The sequence below is a fragment of the Monodelphis domestica genome, chromosome 3 (genome assembly GCF_027887165.1).
Source record: "Monodelphis domestica isolate mMonDom1 chromosome 3, mMonDom1.pri, whole genome shotgun sequence".
NCBI lineage: Eukaryota > Metazoa > Chordata > Mammalia > Didelphimorphia > Didelphidae > Monodelphis > Monodelphis domestica.
Genome location: NC_077229.1, coordinates 537,283,986 through 537,305,068, shown reverse-complemented (window position 1 = coordinate 537,305,068; position 21,083 = coordinate 537,283,986). Strand labels below are relative to the sequence as shown.

The following is a 21,083-nucleotide window of genomic DNA, read 5'->3' as shown; positions in this document are numbered from 1 at the left end:
TTTAATGCATTTGTTTAGTTAAATGTTTTTTTTCTGATGATGGTTACTAAGTATATATTTTAATAAAACCTCAACAAGCTTATCCAATCAAATAAGGTCATCCCAGGGACATTTAAGGATGAAAATGGAAGGACAGAAAAGAAAAACCTAAAAAAGAAATCATTATAACAAACTTTTCTACTTCAAAGACACTATACATATCTTGAAGGAAAGGACTAAATCAAAGTCATGGGGGGAGGGGGGAGAGTCATAGGCCTTAACATTGAAAAGGGCAACTCAAAGTATACCAATAACTTCATCTATATTCCTACTTTTCCCTCTATAGAAAATCTTTGAGTCATATATAAACAACTCAAGGAGTCCTTAATTAGTAAGGATCAAGAAGCATTCAATGATTGACCACATCTTCACCATTTCAAAAATGAGTTAATATGGGAAATTAAGACCACCAGAAAGACCAATGAAAAAGAAGCCCTCTCCCCCATCCTCGGACCAAGAATGAAAAGTAGGCTTCTCTACCCAGTTTAGAAATTTTGAAAAAGTCGTTGGGAGACTGGTAGAACCTAAAGACTAGGTTAAGGAGAAAAAAATATAAGAAATAGAAAATGAGGTCTGTGAGGCGAAGAAAAGGTCAAAGATAATGGCGCTGGATTCTCTAGTTTTGTCTTGCCTACTAGTCTACCCGACTCTTGCCTATATATTGAAGAAGTATTGGGGGCCCACGGGGAGGAGACAGTGCACTTGATCAGAATAAAGAGGGGGCAGGAGAGGTCTTTGTGGATGTAATAGAGGCTAAGATCTATTCCCTGTATTAGTCCTGATGGACAGCTCCAAGCTCCAGAGAGCATCCCCATTCCCAACATAAGGGGCATTGGAGAGAGGGAATTCCCGAAGCTTCTTATCTGTTGCTATCCCCTCCTTACTTCCTTCTTTTGTCTTTGAACTGAGAAGCGGGAACTGTCGTATAATAAATACACTTAAGGAGAAGGCAGAAACTAAATTAGACTTCCCTCTCATACTTCTTCCCTCAGTTCCCCCGGCAGGGAGGGCAGTACCCATCTAGGACTTTATAAGGCGCTGGGTAGCCCTACTCTCATTATGCGGTGGGATGTCGTTGCCCTAGCGACTGGAGAGCTTGCCCCACCCCCTCTTCTAACCCCTCCCCCGGTCGGCCATCCCAGGCTCCTTCTCCCTCGCCCCCGCCCGCCTCGGCGGCAGGAGAAGCAGTTAGCAACAAGCTGCAGTCATTGCCCGGAGCTGGGGCTCTAGCTGGGAGCCAGACTCGCGGAGCTTAGCTTCGAGTTCTGTGCTCCCCAGGCAGCTCCACTTCCCTTTCTTCCCCGGGGCCCTTTTCCACCTCCCGTCAAACCACTCCCCCCTTCCCTGCCCCTCCCTGCGTCATTCTGGACTCACCCACTCCCCAGCCCGTCCCCGCCTCCCCACACCTTTGACTGACCGACTACCAGCTCGGTTACCGGGCTTCGCCCTCTTCCCCCCTGCCCAGCCCCGGTCTGGCTCTTCTTCTCGATCCACGCGTCTGGCCTCGCGCTCCGGGCTTCGATCTCCACGCGCGAACCTTTTCCCCGTCTGGCACCGCTCCTATAGCCCGGCGCCACCTCCCTTCATGACACCCGGCTGAGGGTCGGCGATGGAGGGAGATTGTGTTGAGTCGCTGGTGAGTACGCTCTTTGAGGAGCAGCTGCAGCCGCTTTCGGTGGAAACCATGGCCGTCTACACGATGGCAGGGAGGAGCGGTCCCACATCACACTTCTCCGGGTGGGGTGGCCTCTGTGGGGACGGTTGGCTAGTCCTTGGGAGTCCGGGAGTCCTCTTCTTTTCTCATGTGTCCCCTCCGGTCCCCTTGGGGGTTTCCCCTATTCTCTTCTCCCCCGGGCCGGGCCTCGTTCGCTCGCTCCACCACAGCCAGACGCGGAGGCAGGGGCGGGGGCGGGGGCGGACGTCGGCTCGACCTCCTCCGACTGCCAGAGCCCGAGGTTCCCTCTTCCAGGAGCCTGAGGGGATGAAGGTACGGACGTAGCCTGCGAGAAGGGAAAAGAACCCCGGGGGTGGGGAGGGTGGGGCCGCCTCGAGGCTCCCAGCGGCTCTGGTCTGGATCCCTTGTTTTTCGATGGAGAGGATGGGGGATCGTCTTCAGGACCTGGGCACCTTTAAATAAATAAATAAATAAAAATCAGTGATGGTTTTGTTTTGTTTGACTTTTTGTGAGCACTCTGAATCGGGTGAAGTTAATTTCAGGAAATGCGGATGTTGTCAGATCGCACCTGCTGTATGTTTGTGAACTCTGTTGCTTGTCTGTGTTTAATAGCTGCTTTGGGTGTGTTTTATTGAACACGTATTGCAGACTCATTCAGCTCAAATTCCTACTAGAATTTACCTCCACCCATCCCTTCCAAATGTCTGGCTCTAGCCAGATTTAGCGGGCAGAGGAGCCAGTGTGCTTTCCTGGTTGAGGGGGGAAGGTTTTTATTACTGGAATAGGTTTGGCATTTATAAATAATGATAATAGCTAATATTTATAAAACTCCTACTCTGTGCCAGGAACTGTACCCTCACCACAGCCCTCTCAGAGGTAGGTGCTAGTATTCTCATTTTTCAGAGGGAAATTGGCTGCTAGGTGGTGCAGTGGATAGCGTGCAGGGCCTAGACTCAAGTTCAAATGTGACTCTAAGACACTAGCTTGTGTGACCCTGGGCAAGTCACCTAATCTGTAAAATGAGTTGGAGAAAAATGGCAAATCATTCCAGTATCTTTGCTAAGAAAACTCCAAAGAGGGGTGGGTTGACTCAAGTGGGACTTGACTGTCAACAACAACAGATAAGGAAACTGAGGCAAATGGGTTAGATGATTTGTTCCAGCCTGGAGCTCTGTCCACTGCACCACCTACCTGTCTATTCTGGGATGTCAAAATGAGTCAAAAAGGAAATTAACCAATTGAGGCAGTAAGTACATCACATTTCTTGTTCTTTAGGTTATATTATAACATTAATTTGTTATGAGGATCTGTAATTAGGACAAGACTTTTCCCCCTTGGATAAGATTGTTTTACTATTTGGAATATTACTTAACCCCTTTGGCACACAAACTAAGAGTGGTTTTTGCTTTTTTAAATTAAAGGGTTTTTAAAATTTTTAATTAAAAACTGTTCTTAGCTTGCAGGCCTCAGGGAAAAAGACAGTGGCTGGATTTTGGCCTTCCACCCATAGTTAGCCTCTTCTTGGATTAAATGGACTTTAAGTACCCTTCCTGCTTTAAATGTAGGAGCTTCTGGCCATCATGATAAAGAATGAATATTCCATTAGAAAAGATGAAGTGAGTTGAAATATATTTGTATATGTATGATAATATGTATACATAATATACATACAGTAATATATATTTGAGGTTTTAAGCATAAATAGTATTTCAAAGCATATTTGAGGAAATCAAAAGATTCTTTGAATCCTTTCTGAGGTCTAATTATTCCTCTATACTCTTTATTCAGTGGAGATGGATTTTATTTAACATCCAGGTGATATAAAAATAGAATACATTGAAAATATTTGTTGAGAATCAGAATCCAAGTGACTGTTACTCTTTAGTTAGTAAATTATTAATTATAACATTTTGTCAGCTTCCAGAAGGGTAGCATCCTGTTTTCTTGAAAATAAATATATGCATTAACATTTTGGAGGTACATGCTTAAAAATAAACCTAGAGAAGGTTAATAATGCTAATACTTTTAATATTTGAGCGTGATTGATTTTGTAGGACTTGCACCATAGAATGACCAAAAATGACTTTAGTGTTTATAGTCCAACCTCATTTTATAAGTGAGAAAATTTTCCCAGAAAGGTTAGTTATGTGACAACTCAAACTAGTTAATAATAGAAAAGAAAACATTAGAGTATAGAATCAGTTTGATATTCAAGTTCCTCATTCTATATACAGAAGAGACATAAAAGATGGTACTTGTATAAGATCACCAAAATTTTTATAGTACTAATAAAGTCCTAAAATGTTACTAATTTTTCCTAATGAAAATGTGACCATCCTATTTATGAGCCTTTGTAATTTTTGTTACTTTTTTATTTTTATAGAATATTTTTAAAATATAGTAATTTTTATTTAACCTAAGAATATACAGCATATATAAAATAATGGACATAGTTCTACGTCTCAAAAACGTAATTACAGAAACCATTTAAATAAACAGATTTAAAGAAAAGGTCCACAGATATTCTAATGGATCCAGAAATTTATCATAGTGGTCATTTGGCAATTATAGAGATATTAAATTTAGTGTTAAGAAAAACAGTTTATTCATAGTGCTTTTTATACAGCATAGACTTATGAAGTATTTTGCAAAAAACAACTTACCAGATTTCCCCATGCAAATCAGCATTAACTTTATAGTTTATTGATAATTTATTGGAATTTAGATTGTGCTGTAATCTATTCCATCCAAATTCCTAGCAATGTTGCTGATTAGTTTTACCACTTTATACTTAGTCCTTTAAATTTACCTGCTTTTATTTCATTTACCATATTGTATGCCCAATGCCATTAGTCTTGTGGATGATAAATAGCTTATAATAATAGAGAGGAAGATTCAGATTTGTTGTTTTTTTTTTAAATTATATTCCTTGGTAATTTTTCTGGAAATAACTGAAATATGTGTGCAACATACTTGCATGTATGGATATAAACATGCCTGTAGATATGTAAAAATGTGATATATGTAAACATCAACCTATATAGCTAAGTGCTTTTTTGTCTCTGATTTCTTTCTCTTCCTTCATTTAAGGCAACCATTAAGAATATTGAACGAGAGCTCATCTGCCCAGCATGCAAGGAGCTATTTACCCATCCGTTGATCCTTCCCTGTCAGCACAGTATCTGTCATAAATGTGTTAAAGAAATTCTTTTACTGACATTTGATGATTCATTTAATGATGTGGCATCAGAGAGCTCCTGTCAAAGTAGCCCTCGGCTTCGGGTCCAGTCTCCTAGTATGGATAAAATTGACAGAATTAACAGAGCAGGTATGTGCCAGAATATCTGGACATTTAGTTTCTGTTCTGACATGTTGAAAGGTAACTAATGAAATTTGCATTTCATTGTATTTGACTTGTAGGCAAATGAATAACGTAGTTATCAAGGTTTTTTTTTTCCTTTAGAATGTAAATTTAGACTTGATGAAATGATAGTTTAATCAGAATGCTGTCCATTCATTTAACTTGTATTGTGCACCATTTTTTGCAAAGTACTAAATTATAAGGTCTTTGGGAAAGTCAGCTTTTAAAATTAGGGTCAAACATAAACATATTTGAGACTTGATCTTTTATAATATATTCAAAAGTGAAGAATACAAACAGCAGCTTCTATTAAGACAAAATCATTCTTTTTTCCATCTCTAAATAAATGCTGAAGAATACATAGGATCAACTACATAGTTAGATTATTGCTGGTTTTAAAGGCTGTTTGAAGGCTGTAAATCTTTAGTATCAATATCCATTGATCACTTCCTCTCTGTTAACTTGATCTTTTTTTTTTATATTTGTGTCGGTTTAGGGACTTGGCCTGTGATATCATTGGTTTAGGGAATATTTGCATCAGTAAACTCTCCTAATATGGATTGGTTGGTGACAGATCTGTAGTTTATATATAGTTTTAAAGTTGCTTAGATACTAAGTACTTAAGTGACTTGTCCAAGGTCACATAATCTGTGTGTGACAGAGATGGGACTTGAGCAGAGAAAGATCAGATCCATTTGCCATTGTTCTATGCTGCCTTGTTTTATTTTTGCAAGAACAAGACTTCAAAAACTGCCATAAATTTGATACCTGTGTAACTAACAATGTAATTCACCTACTCAATTACCAAGAGTAGCTTATAAGTGTGGTCTGATCTATTATAAGAGAAAAGGAAGAGTATTTTTAAAATTTATTAAATGTTCGAATTCCAGCTGGCTTACTGAATACATTCTGCATATTTTTTATTCACCAAACAATAAGTGTGTACAATGCACAGTGTTAATTACTAAGGAAATATAAGGACAAATAAGGAACAGTTATTGCCTTCAGAGTGTTTATGACCTAACAGGGAGTTAAGATGTATTTAGGCAAATGTAATGCATAAAAGGAAGATAAATACACCAGAGTAGGACAAGATACCATGGGCTGCTAGGTGATCTAATGGTATGAGAATTGGGTCTGGCATCAGAAAGAACTGAATTTAAATCCAGCCTCAGATACTTACTAGCTGTGTGACCTTGGGCAGATAATTGAACCTCTGTTGCCTCAGTGAGTTCAACTATAAAATGGGGATAAGTATTAGGATTTACCTCCAACAGTTGCCAATGAGATAATATTTGTAAAGTGTACTGACACATTGTGGGTGCTATGTATATATTATCATTGTTACTATTATATAAGATAAAGCAATCTTACCTCCGACATGCAAATCTAAGAAAACCTCACAGAAAATATTACATGACTATATATTATCCATGAAAATGTATCAAAATTTTATATTTAAAACTATTATAATATATAAAATATAATATTTATATATGTTCAAATATAGACTAGTACAATAGACATGCAAATATTTTAAGTTAACCTTCACTTCATTACCAACCTTTTTTCTTTCTTTTTTTTTTAACTCTTACCTTCTTTCTTAGAATCAATTTTGAACCTAGCACCTCCTGCCTGGAGGCCTGGCTCTCAATCCATTGAGCCACCTAGCTGTCCCCGCAAAACTTCTTTTAAGAGAAGCTACTTTTTATTGAATTCTTAAGGCTGACCCAATATTATTGAGTAGTATTATTTTTGTACTGTGTTCTATTTCTGCTGGAAATTCTTAGAAAAAGTAGAGAAGGGCAGCTGTAGTACCAACCAGTATGGAGATCTATCAGGCATGACTTAATGATCTACGGGTACATCTTGATAAACTGGTTTATAGGCCCCTGCTGTTCTGTAACTGTGGAAGTTGAACCATCTTTAGAGGCTGAAAGTACAGGCATATTGAGGTTTATTTTATGTAGACCTCTCCTCAACATATTTAACTTGACTCTCCAGTTTAAGTTTGTCAGCTTTCATTTGTGATTAATATGAAATAACTTAATTTTATCTATCTTTATAGATATGCTATTTTTTCAGAACCTGAAAGCTGCTGGAATGAATGCTTTTGTACAATGCATATATAATTATGGAGTAAAACATGAAAATTCTAATTACTTAGTGACTTAAATAGTGACATAAAATAAGTTCTTTTAAGTCAAAAAGGATAATTTTTATCTTTGACCTTCAGTGCCTAGCAAGTTTGCCTTATGTATGTTAGACATTTAATAAATGTTTGATTGAATGGATGAATGTCTACTATACATATGCCTTTAATGAATGGTGCCATTCCTGTTGTCAAGGGAAAAATATTTGGAAAAAATGTTTGGAAAATAGAGCATATAACATTTGCAAAGTTGTATTTCAACAAATATAGATATAGAACATAAAATTATTTAAGAAATTGCTTGTACATATATATATGTATAGGGTTTCAGGTGGTATAGTTGTCAGGTGGTATGCCAGTCACAAACATTTGTGTATAATTGGCAGCTTGTCACAGTAGATATTAGAGGGTCTGTTAAGATGCTCATTATAATGTAGCCTAAGCTTCAGTATTGTGATTAATCTTATAAAATCTTAGAGCTTGAATAGAATTTAGAGTAAATAGCTTATAGATCATAACATTGAAGATTATCTAGTCTAATATTTCCATATATATTTATAGAAAATGTTTGGGGCTAAAATATATTTATGTAATTCGTACATGCTGGTCTAGTGAATATGGAAGTATATATGAATAGTAGATATCTCTAAACTTCCTCTCTCCTGGGATATTTTAGAACTTACTAGAGGAAATTATGAATATTATAATTATATAACTATTTTATAGTTATTTACTATATTAAAAAGGAAAAGCATTTAGTTTTTTTCTTATAAAACCTCATTTCACATCATGTGGTATACCAATATTCTTTGGAATATATTTTAGGAAATAAACTGATTTTGACTCTTTCATTTTACAAATGATGAAACAAATCTAAACAAGTTATAATATTAGACCCCTACAGCCTAGAAGAAACAGTTGTAGAACTATGCTCTTCAGATGATGGAGTGGAAGGCAAAAGCAAAACTATTAAGAATTTATTAATTGAACTTTCAAAGCCAAATTTTTCTCATGATGACTTACTAGGTAGATATAATGTGCCAGGAATTTTGAATATGTCTTTATGGAATACTAATTAATTTTTTGTTTCTCTAATATTTAGGCATCTTTTATATGTCCTAAGCTTTTGTCCTGTGGAGCAATTATTTGAAAACTTCAAAAATTTATATTGGAAAATTGCAGACATAGATATTCATTTCACTGGTTTAGATCAGTTGATGGAAAATTAGTTTGAATTATAAAAATGAATTATAGAACAGCTTTTTAAAAACTTATTACTATTGTACACTAAACTAAAAATGATTTTTTTTAGTTTTAGCTAGGTTTTTAGGGGCCTTATTTAAATGAGTAAAAAATGCTTCGTTGTTGTGTTGGAGCCAAGAAAATCTGGGTTTAAGTCCAGCCTCTGCCAAACTGGCAAATAGCCAAACTAATTGTGTGACTTTGGGCAAGCTATTTAACCAATCACTATTTTAGTCAACTTTCTCAACTATAAGTTGCTGAGAAGATGTTGACTTAGATTGGTAGAGGCAGTTTCCCTTTTAGGAGTTCCTTGTGACAATTTAAGTCTAGTCTCTATCGCTTTGATGATTTTATTTCATAGTTTTAGATCTGCATTAATCATTCAACAAGAATTTATTAAGCCCTTGCTATTTGCTGGGAATAGTGCCAGGTGCTGGAAATAATCTAAAGACAAAAAAAAAAGGGAAATATTACTTACCCTCAACAAGTTTAAATTTTGTCAAGGGAGTCAACATATATATATATATATATATATAATATATAGAATGTGTACAAAATAAATATATGGGGTTTTTGAAGGGGCCACTAGTAGTAGAGGATATATTTTAAATCATTTTTTCCTAGTATAGATACACAATAATCTATCATCCCTTCCCATTTGTTCCTTTTCTTCAGTTTCATTACTATTTGAAAAACAAGTGCATGTATGAATTCCCTCACATCTTATGTTTAGTATGCACAATTTAGTTTACAGGAAACCTTTTCAGTATTTCTCCTATTGGATAAAGCAAAGTTTATAGTTATGGTGGTGAGTGGGTAGGTGGCAGGTCTCTCAATAGAAGTATTGCAGGGAGGGAGGTATATGTCTGTGATATTAGATAGGGACTTATAATGATTTGGGGGGGTAATAAATAACAATTAAAATTGTAGTAGAAATACATACCACATTTCTCTGAGCAAGGGATTCATTTAGTCCATACGAAAATATGTCTGGATCTCCAGTGGCAGCCTATAGTGGTAGTGGAAGAAGGGGTACACATAGAACTGAACCCAGGATAACTTTATGAGGCTTAGCAATATGAAGATTTTAATTTTCACTTAGGAGGAATAGAGAGAAAATAAAGCAGCAACAAAGGTATGACCTACAAATAGGAAAAGAATTATCATATTCCACTAGAAGGGGATAGAAATAAGTAATAAAAAGTAAATGAAAACTAAAAAAAAAAGGTTTGCACAAGGATATTAACATAAGTGTTTGGGGAGAGTGGGAAGATTTTGAATCACATACTTACCTGGCTAGTGAAAAGGAAGGCTGTAAAAGGAGCAGAGAAATAAAAAGGAATGTTAATGAGTATTTTTAAAAGACTTGGGGATAGGGCAAGTAAATAGAAGTAGGGTAGTACTTGGTAGGTAGTGTTCTGTATTAACAGATTAGCATCTCAGTTCTGAAAACTAATCAGTGACAAAGTGCTGAGTCGTAAGAGGAAGAGCATCACAATTCAAAAGAAATAAATGGAGGAAAACACAAACCTGACAATATTAACCTTAAGTGGTTTGTATTAAGCAGTCAAATAAAATGAAAGGTAATAACAGAGGAGCAGCTAGGTGACTCAGTGGGTTGAGAACCAGGCCTACAAATGGGAGGTCTTGGGTTCAAACCTGCCTTAGATACTTCCTAGCTGTGACCCTGGACAAGTCACTTAACTTACTATTCTTCTGCTTTGAAACCAATATACAGTATTGATTCTAAGATGGAGGATAAGGATTAAAAAAAAAGGTAATAGCAGAATAGTTGAAACCCAATAACTTACAAGAAGCCTAAAAAAAGAAATACAGAATGAAATGATAGCTAGCAAAAAATTTACTATATATCAGATAATTCCAAAAAAGCAGGAATTGCAATCATTCAATGAGACAGGGAAATTACATTGTGTTTAAGGCTATCATTGTTAATGAAACAATGTCAGTGTTGAATGTGTATGCACCAAATAACATAGTATATAAATTTATATAGGAAATTTAACTAAATTACAAAGAAACAGAAATAGTAACATAATTATAGAAAACTTTAATGTTCTTTTTAGAACTAGAAAAACCTAGCAGATATAAAAAATAATATAGGCCTGAAAAAACTCTAGGAAGAATTAGATTTTAAATTTGAAAGAATGTTGTGTCTTGTGATATGAAATTTAGAACATACATTTCTCAGCATCAAATGATATCTTTATAATCAGAACACAAAAATTATAAATACATGTAAGAAGGAAAAATATTAAATATATCCTTTATAAGTTTTATAAAATAAAGAAACTCATTAAGGGAAAGCAAATAAAAGATACAGATCAATAGAGGAGACTTTTATGACATCTTAAAGAATGAGCAAGTTAAACTACAAATAATATGAGTTAATTGAATATGCAAAAAATGATCATCATAATGATAACATACCAACATTTAGCCAAAGGAGGAGAAATTATGTGTCTGAAGACATAATTAGCAAAGTAAACATATTAAAAAACTGAATATGCAAGCAAAAACTATAGTTAACAAATAAAAAACTCAAAAGAAAAAATCAGAGAAACATTAAATGTAAAACAAACTATCCAAATGATAAAAATAAAAGGTGGTATATATGCAAAAACTTTTTTTTTAAATGAATAAACCTTAGGAATCTCAAAAAAAGGAAAATCAAAATTTATAAGATGAATTTTTAGCAACCAAGAAGTGAAATTAACAAGAACCAACTACATATAATTTTATGATAGCTTAACTGATATTTTGGCAGAAATGGAAGATTACCTAGAAAAATATAGTGTGCACATTATAGAATGTGACCTTGAGATCTTAAACAACATAATCTCGGAGAAATGAAATTGAACAAACTTTAGAAGAACTACCAAATAAGAAAATTGTTGGTCCACATGGATTTACAGAGAAGTGCTATACATTATTCTCAATAATTGCAAATAGATCCGATTGAACTCATTTTTATGATACAAATATAGTTTCAATACCTAAATCCTGGAGGAATAAAGAAGAGAAAGAGAAATATTAGCTAATCTCAATAATGAATATTTATGTAAATTTTTTTTAAAACTAGCAAGAAAAAGATAGCCATGTATCAAAAAATTCTTCACAATGACTAACTTAAAATAATCCTAGGAATTCAGTAAAAGAATACTAGTTCAACATTAGGAATAATAATATAACATCACATTAAAACTTGAGGCTCTTGAAAAAATATGTTTCTTAAAAAATTAAAAAGCCTTAGTGTAGGTCATTTTTAATGCAATAAAAGTATATCTGAAACAAAAAACTAGAATTATTTGTAATAATTAATTAGCTTTCTCAGTGAATATAGGAAAGCAAGGATGTGTTCTTTCCCTATTTTTATTTGACAGTTATAGATATACTGATGATAGCAATAAGACAAAAGAAAAAATTAAAGTCACTGACATTGGCAAAGAAGGATTAAACTATCAGACTAGATAACCAAAAACTGGAAGCAATTAAACTAGTGATTGAATATTTTTAAACTCGAGTATATAAACTTATGGAGAAATAACTATTGAAATTGTTGAAAAAAAAACCAGAGAGAAATTTATATCCAAATCTGTTTACACCAGCACTTTGTCATGTCCTGTAGTAGGCTCAAAATGTCTATGATCTAAAAATATAAAAGTTTACATTAATTTTTTTTTAAACCCTTACCTTCCGTCTTGGAGTCAATACTGTGTATTGGCTCCAAGGCAGAAGAGTGGTAAGGGTAGGCAATGGGGGTCAAGTGACTTGCCCAGGGTCACACAGCTGGGAAGTGTCTGAGGCCAGATTTGAATCTAGAACCTCCCGTCTCTAGGACTGGCTCTCAATCCACTAAGCTACCCAGCTGCCCCCTACGTTAATTTTTAAAATGGGAGGAAAATGGATGTTGGTATCTTTTATAACTATGACTAAGAGAAGTCTTAATTAAACAAGGCATGGAGAGGATCACAAAAGATAAGCTATATTATGTAATTTTTATTAATAAAGTTGTAAGCCTTTTGTAGGAAAATAGTCATTAATACTAAGAAAAGAAAGGAATCTATCATTGAGGAAAGAGTGTTATCCAAGGTAGATAGGAAATTAACAAAAATATGTAAGATCAAGAGTCATTTTCTAATGGATAAGTGCTTAAAGTATATGAATAGCTTTCAAAAGCACTTCAAATTATTAACAGCCATGTGAAGAACCTTTCCTATATGAAAGAAATGTAAATTGAAACAGTTCTGAAAGTTTAATGTGACAAACCAGGCAACTAGTAATGATTGCAACATGCAGATATTGTAATACATGAGAGCCTTTGGGACAAATTTTAGATGTTTTACTTTACAAATAATGACGATTTCTGAAACATAATAAGAAAGCTTGTTAATCGGCAGCAGAATAACTACTTTTTGTACAAAGAAACAACACAATTCTTGCTATTAAATAAAAATTGCATTGTACATAAGGATATAATTACTACTTTGTCTTTTGTAAACCAATTGTGAATCCCATCTTTGAAATTAAATTCTAAACCAAGCTTCTTTTCTGTTCATTTTTTATAGCATTACAATGAAGGCCTTTGGAGTAGAGAGGTAGAAAAGCAATATTGCCTTGTGTGACTAAAACGTAGTATGTAGATCTAAATTAAATTTCTTAATTAGTCCAAAGTTCCTAAATATCTTTAAAATTATTTAGAAAATGAACATAAAATTAAGCTAAAATAGATTTAAAGCTCAATGGTACTAAAATTTTTAAATGACCCTTTTCCTTAGTTTTCATTTTTCTTCTTGTAGTAGTGGACACATAATGAATATATCCTGTGGTAAAAGAAGAAAATAATTTTTTTGTGTATGTCAAAATTTTATACCATAAGCCTTTCTTAACTCTAAGTAAATTAAGTAACAGTCATTCAGCTGCTTTGGTGTAAGATAATTAGGTCAATACTTAGGTCAATTTTCAATTCACTTAAATAAGTAAAAAAATAATTTTCATGGCAATAATCTCACTATAACTTGTTTTATGTTGTTTATATTGTTTTATATTGTGATAAGTTATCTGAAGGGCCATTAATTAGATATTTTTATCAATCACCAAATCAGTAATTCAGAGATAGTTATTGTGGTTTTATTGTTGTACTCAGGGTGCAAGCTCAACTGATTGTATATAAGATTGTATACAAGACAGTGAACCCAGAGCATTAGTTTCAACAAGCTTATGTAGAATGTGAATACATAAGCAGCATAGAAAAATGGAATTTCAAAGTAAGTAGAAGGGAAAGACAAGGTTATATATGTCTGGAACCAAGTAATAGAAAGAGAAAGTAAAGATACTGGTTAAAACTGACTTATTTCCCTATCTATGATTCCCAAATTTGGAAGCTCGAAGATAGAGCACAGGATAGTGTCCTTTTCTTATCAAAGTTGTGGGAAGAAGTATGAAGTATTCTTTCTCATTGTAGTCTTTCTTATATTACAATGACATCAAGAAACTTGAGTCAGAAATCTTTTCACAGACCCTCCTTTGGTTAAACATCATGCATGTGCATCTCTGACCACAATTTTATATATCCTATCACTTTTTTATGATACCTTTTTATAAATTTTCTGGAAAGTATTTCTGAAAACAGCTATAAGAATTGGAAAGCATTGAACTCCAAATTAGTATAATAACAGCAAAATCAGTATAATTATAATTATTAATATAAGGAACAGAATTTATAAAACTTCTTAAATCTGTCTTGACCCTGGCAATCAACACCAAATGTCTATGCCAATTATTTCTTTATGTTTAATCTACTCTAGTTCTTTCCTTAACTCCCCATTGCAGTTCAAATTCCAGGTAATATTAAAGGTTTAGTCAAATACATGTGTAATTTCAGTTAATGTTAATTTAAACTATAAATTTACTATTCTGTCATTTTGGGTTTAACTATCTACTTCATGAAGTTGTCCGCTTCTGGGAAATATTTTTCCTTGGAAATTGTCAGCAGGGTTTATTCTTGACATTCTTCACAAACTTGTCCATTTTGGACCATTGTCTACAAATTATCCAGTTTGGTCCACTCAGACTCAAAGACATCAACATTTAAATTTTAGACTTAAGTCTTTAAAGTTTAACAACTGTAACTTATTTTTAAATCTAAAACTTTAACTGGGGTCTCAATTGGTAACAGTACTTAGAATAAGCCATGTTTCCAAGGCACATATGCAGAAAGGTTTCTTCCAATAGATTGACATTCCAGGTTTCAAACCACTTCAATGTTGCTTAATCCAGCTAATGACTTAGTAGGGCTTTACAAGATCTAATCATGTTGACCATCTAATAATTAGGTCATATAGTGAAAACCAGTTCAAATCTTATAAACATCAGAAGTATAGGAAGGTCATATTAAGCAAGCTATAACTTACCTGAAAGTTAGGAGAGTTTTAGTCTTCATATATCATTTGTTCTTTTATTATTTACCTGAATCCTGCATATAGTACAGCATTACTATAGATACCGCTAGCTATAGATTTGAAAAAGAATCATAAAAAGTATCTTTGAGGACATGACTTTGTAAAATAAGTCTGTCTTTTGGGTTTATATGTTTGTGTGTGTATATATATATACTCTCTCTTTTTTCTTTCTAAGATCTCTCTCTATCTTAGAAAGAAAAACAAGTCAACCTGTTGAAGAAGAGCTCCCAAAATAAGGTACAATTAAAAAAAAGTTTTAGTAAAAATTTAGCCACAATATAAAAACACATTCTTTATTATTACTAAGTCTCCAGAATATTCTAATTTGAAAGCTTGTTTTTTAACCAAGCAATTAGACTACATTGCAGCCTTGTAAAATCTTATTTATACTTATACTGAAATGCTTTGGACAACCAGTCCATTTAATGTATGAGCTTTAATAAACTGAGACAAATGTTTTTTTTCTAAAACTAAATGATTTAGGATTTTGTGACTGTAAAGACCTATTGTTTTTAATGATATAAGTGCAAAAATTCAACAGTTTTGTCTTTAAGTTTAGCCACATGTACTCAAGAAGGGTGGGGCAGTTAGGTGACAGTGTGGATTGAAATCAAGAAATACTCATCTTCCTGAGTTCAAATATTATCTCAGACACTTTACTAGTTGTGTGACCCTGGGAAAGTCACTTAATCTTATTTATCTCAGTTCCTCATCTGTAAAATGAACTGGAGAAGGAAAACACTCCATTATCTTTGCCAGGAAAATCCTCCCATAAAATGCAATCATGAACAGTTCTACATGACTAAACAAAAACTAAGGGAAGGAGGGGAAATGATCTTTGACTATTTGCTTAGAATAATTTGCAATTTTTAATGAGTGATTAATAGTTAATACTGAATTTTGTATTTACTGTCATGCATCCCCTGGAAGAAGTTACTGGATCTTCAGTTTTTGTTTGTAAAACTATTGGTTGCAGAAAATGACAGTATTTGACAGAGACATTCTTTGTTATTTTTTTCTTTTATGTTGAACCCATTTATTTATTTTAATTTTTATTTTGTTTTATTTTTTTGGTTACAATACTCACTTTATTTCCCTCCCTCCCTTCCACACACCCTTCCTGCAGCCAACGTGCAATTTCATTGGGTTTTACATGTGTCCTTGATCAGAACCTATTTCCATGTTGTTGTTTGCACTAGGATGTTCATTTAGAGTCTACATCCCCAACCATATCCCCTTGACCCATGTATTCAAGCAGTTGTTTTTCTTTGGTGTTTCTATTCCTATAGTGTTTCCTCTAGATGTGGATAGTGGCTTTCCTCCTAGGTTCCTCCAAGTTGTTCAGGACTTCTCCACTAATGGAGAAGTCCATTACCTTCGATTGTACCACAGTGTATCAGTCTCTGTACAATATTTTCCTGGTTCTGCTCCTTTCGCTCTGCATCACTTCCTGGAGGTCGTTCCAGTCTCCATGGAATGCCTCCACTTTATTATTCCTTTGAGCACAATAGTATTCCATCATGAACATATACCACAATTTGTTCAGCTATTCCCCAGTTGAAGGGCATCCCCTCATTTTCCATTTTTTTGCCATCACAAAGAGCACAGCTATGAATATTCTTGTACATGTCTTTTTCCTTATTCTCTCTTTGGGTTACAAACCCAGCAGTGCTATGCTGGATCAAAGGGCAGACAATCTTTTAGTGCCCTTTGTGCATAGTTCCAAATTGCCCTCCAGAATGGTTGAATCAGTTCACAACAGCACCAGCAATGCATTAATGTCCCAACTTTGCCACATCCCCTCCAATATTCATTACTTTCCATTGCTGTCATGTTAGCCAATCTGCTAGGGGTGAGGTGGTACCTCAGAATTGTTTTGATTTGTATTTCTCTGATTATTAGAGATTTAGAGCACTTTTTCATGTGTTTATTAATAGTTTTGATTTCTTTAACTGAAAACTGCCTATTCATGCCCCTTGCCCATTTATCAATTGGAGAATAGCTTGATTTTTTTTTACAATTGGTTTAGTTCTTTATAAATTTGAGTAATTAGATCTTTGTCAGAGGTTTTTGTAATGAAGATTGTTCCCCAATTTGTTGCTTCCCTTTTAATTTTGGATGCATTCGTTTTGTTTGTACAAAAACTTTTAATTTGATGTAATCAAAATTATTGATTTTACATTTTGTGATTTTTTTTCTAGCTCTTGCCTGGTTTTAAAGTCTTTCCTTTCCCAAAGATCTGACAAGTATACTATTCTATGTTTGCCTAATCTGCTTATAGTTTCCTTCTTTATATTCAGGTCATTCACCCATTCTGAGTTTATCTTGATGTAGAGTGTGAGATATTGATCCAAACCTAATCTCTCCCATACTGTCTTCTAATTTCCCCAGCAGTTTTTATCAAATAGTGGGTTTTGGTCCCCAAAACTGGGATCTTTGGGCTTATCATAGACTGTCTTGCTGAGGTCACTTACCCCAAGTCTGTTCCACTGACCTTCCTTTCTGTCTCTTAGCCAGTACAAAATTGTTTTGATAACCACTGTTTTATAATATAGTTTGAAATCTGGGACTGGAAGTCCTCCTTCCTTTGCATTTTTTTTCATGATTTCCCTGGATATCCTTGATCTTTTGTTCTCCCAAATGAACTTTGTTATGGTTTTTTCTAATTCAGTAAAAAAGTTTTTTGGTAGTTCAGTGGGTATGGCACTAAATAAGTAAATTAATTTGGTCAGGATTGTAATTTTTATTATGTTAGCTTGTCCTACCCATGAGCATTGTTTCTCCAATTGCTCAGATCTAGTTTTAGTTGTGTGGAAAGTGTTTTGTAGTTGTGGTCATATAGTTCCTGTGTTTGTCTCGGCAGATAGATTCCTAAGTATTTTATATTGTCTAGGGTGATATTAAATGGAATTTCTCTTTCTATTTCTTGCTGCTGAAATGGGTTGGAGATATATAGAAATACTGATGACTTATGCGGGTTTATTTTGTATCCTGTGACTTTGTTAAAGTTGTTGATTATTTCGACTAGCTTTTTGGTTGATTCTCTAGGATTTTTTAAGTAGACCATCGTATCATCTGCAAAGAATGATAGCTTAGTCTCCTCATTGCCAATTTTAATACCTTCAATTTCTTTTTCTTCTCTAATTGCTACTGCTAGTGTTTCTAGTACAATGTTAAAAATAGCGGTGATAATGGGCATCCTTGTTTCACTCCTGATCTTATTGGGAAGGCTTCTAGTTTATCCCCGTTGCAGATGATATTTGCTGATGTTTTTAGATATATACTGTTTATTATTTTTAGGAAAGGCCCTTCTATTCCTATACTTTCTAGTGTTTTCAATAGGATTGAGTGTTGTATTTTGCCAAAGGCTTTTTCTGCATCTATTGAGATAATCACATCCTTTGTTTTGAACGTCAAGTTAAATGATATAAATCTTCATTAAGGTCTGATTTACCTACAGTGTCAAATATTACAATTATCTTAATAGGAGAAACACATATTATTTTAAATGAGGCTATATTTGGGTTTTTTTTTAGGACAAAGTCAATCAAATCAAATCAAGATCTACAGTTACAGATGGTCTTCAGTTAAAGATTCTCATGGCCCCGTTTTGGGAGTCTGGCTTTTCTGAAACATAACTTCCAAGAGGCATTTTTTTTCCCCAAATAGTTCACAAATTTATAGGCATAGAAATCTTTCTAAACCACTCTTATTGCAGTGAGTTTTAAAACTTTTTCAAACCTCTCCAAACTCGAATTTACCTTTACTACTTACTCAGTCCCTCATGATTTCCCCCCCAGGCATATCCCATGCCTATCAACTGGTTTCTAGGACTGAGTTTTCTCTTTGCAAATTAACATGTTTTCTTATTCAAAACCAATTAATTGAAAAACTTTTGCTTTTCCCTGATCAAAATGAAAACTTCAAGGTTCACAGATAGTTTCTCATTTTATCAGGCAAAGCATTTCCAATTTGATTCTCTAAGAGCCTGCAAATACACAGTCTATTAAAATTCCTTCTAGGTGTCTGCCTCTAATTTACCTAAGTAACCAAGTTCTCTTAAGTCATTCCAGAAGAAACAAAATGGTATGCATTCTTAAATCGAAGCATTCTTAAACTTTAATTTCACTTAATCTAAAACATTTGCTTTCTGCTTTAAATGAGCATTTTTCTTTCTCACCTGGAGAGATTTAATAACAGGTGGTTCTTAAGTACCAAATAAGGCTTAGAAGCTTCAAAATAATTTTTCCTCTCTGTTTTTGGATTGGAGGTAAAACTTTTAACTTGTATTAGTTCTGTTTATTCTCTAGCTGATGAAATTACTCCCTTTACCTTGCCTTCAAACAGTAAATCTGTCACTTTCAAAGGAAAGCAGTATGATAGAGGTGTGCTATTTATATGAGAAAGTTGTAAGGGCTTGCAAACTGAAAAATACAATAGAATACTTCAACACTTATTTAAAAAAATTTAGATCACATATCCATCATAGTTTTGATGTACATACACCTCAAATGACAAATATGCATCTCACTAAGTCAGTTTATGATTAGTTTGCAATGCTATAAATTTCTTCAAACTGGGAAAAGATCTTCCATTTTATCTCTTCCCCTTCCCAATCCGGCTAGAATTAGGAACACAAAGATAAGATTATAGCTTTAAGAAGTTTTGAAACTTTTTTTAAAAAGTAATTTATTTTTAAAATTCTTTTTAAAATTTGACTTCCAATTCTTTTCCTACTACCACTACTCCCCCACCCACTGAGAAGGAAAATGATATGGTATCAATTATATATGTGAAATTATGCAAAAACATTTCCATAATTAGCTATATTCAAAAAACAAAAAAAATTAAATGAGAAAATTATATTTCAATTTGCACTTAGAATCATCAGTTTTCTTTCTGAAAATAGAGAACCTATTTTCATGATTCCTTTGCAGTGGTCTTAGATCATTGCTTGTTACTAGGCATAGTGATCTTCTAGTTATCTCTTTATTTCTCAATTTATATAGGTCTTGCCATATTTTTCTGAAACCACCTTCCTTGCCATTTCCTATAGCACACATATGCCATAAGTTGTTCAGCCGTTCCTCAGTTGATGAGTATCCCTTTGATTTCTAATTCATATTTCTAATTCACAAAAAGACATGCTCTAAATATTTTTGTACTTTTAGATATTTCTCCTTTCAGAAAAATCTTAATAAAATAGAAATCTAATAGTGGTATTTCTGGGTCAAGGGATAGATATAGTTTTATAGACCGTTAGCCCTAGTTCCAAAATTGTTCTTTAGAATGGTTAGACTAGTTCACTACTCTACCAATAGTTCATATCTATTTTCCCATCTTCCCTCCTAGCATTTGTAATTTCTAATAGATGTGAAGAGGTGCCCAAGAGTTGTTTTAATTTGCCTTTCTCTAGTCAATAGTGATTTAGAGCATTTTTTCATGTGATTATATCCTTTGACCATTTATCAGTTGGGAAATGGCTCTTATTTTTATAAATTTGACCAAGTTCTATACTCAGAAATATTTGAGAAATGAGGACATTATCAGAGAAACTTAACTGTAATTATTTACATTACTTTATTATCTATGGTGTCTTTTTACCAGAATTTGGTTTCCTGATTATCCCTTTTAATTAGTCCTATTTTTGCTTTTGCTTTGTCTGAGAGCATATTATCCTTGCTTTTTTCTTAAATTCAGCTGAAGCATTTTATAATCTACTTCAGCCCTTTATTTTAACTCTTTGTGTGTGTGTGTGTGTGTGTTTTTCAGATTCAAATGTAAACACTATAATATTGGGTTCTGGTTTCTAATACATTCTACTATCTGCTTTTTTATGAGTGAGCTAATCCCATTCACATTTATACTTAATTGCTGTATATTTTTCTACATCTCATTTTCTTCTGCTTCTCTCTTTTTATGCCATCCTTCCTCAGAAGTACTGCCTCCTTTAATCTTTCCTTCTTTTATCATTCCCACCCTCTTCTTTCTCTACTCCTCCTATCTATTGATTGTTATATTTCTTGTTATATCTCTACACACAACTCTGTGTGTGCATGCGTGTGTATGATTTTTTCTTTGAACCAATTCCAGTGAGTGAAGTTCAAACATTGTCTACTGCTCTCCCATTTCCCC

At 34.0% G+C, this 21,083-nt stretch overlaps 1 protein-coding gene across 6 annotated transcripts in view; it reads left to right on the top strand.

Annotated features, from left to right (window-relative positions):
* The first annotated feature begins 1,171 nt into the window (after positions 1–1,171).
* TRIM36 (tripartite motif containing 36) overlaps positions 1,172–21,083 on the top strand; it is a 65,929-nt gene continuing 46,017 nt past the window's right edge. For 2 of the 6 annotated variants that reach the window (XM_056825041.1, XM_056825040.1), the window contains exons 1-2: positions 1,172–1,675; positions 4,805–5,042. In XM_056825041.1, coding sequence (XP_056681019.1) covers positions 1,649–1,675; positions 4,805–5,042 — 265 coding nt within the window. In that variant the 5' untranslated portion in view covers positions 1,172–1,648. Of the gene's footprint in view, positions 1,676–1,923; positions 2,027–4,804; positions 5,043–6,152; positions 6,198–21,083 lie in introns of those variants that run through there. The other 4 variants (XM_056825038.1, XM_007486607.3, XM_056825039.1 and 1 more) reach the window with 3 other exon arrangements.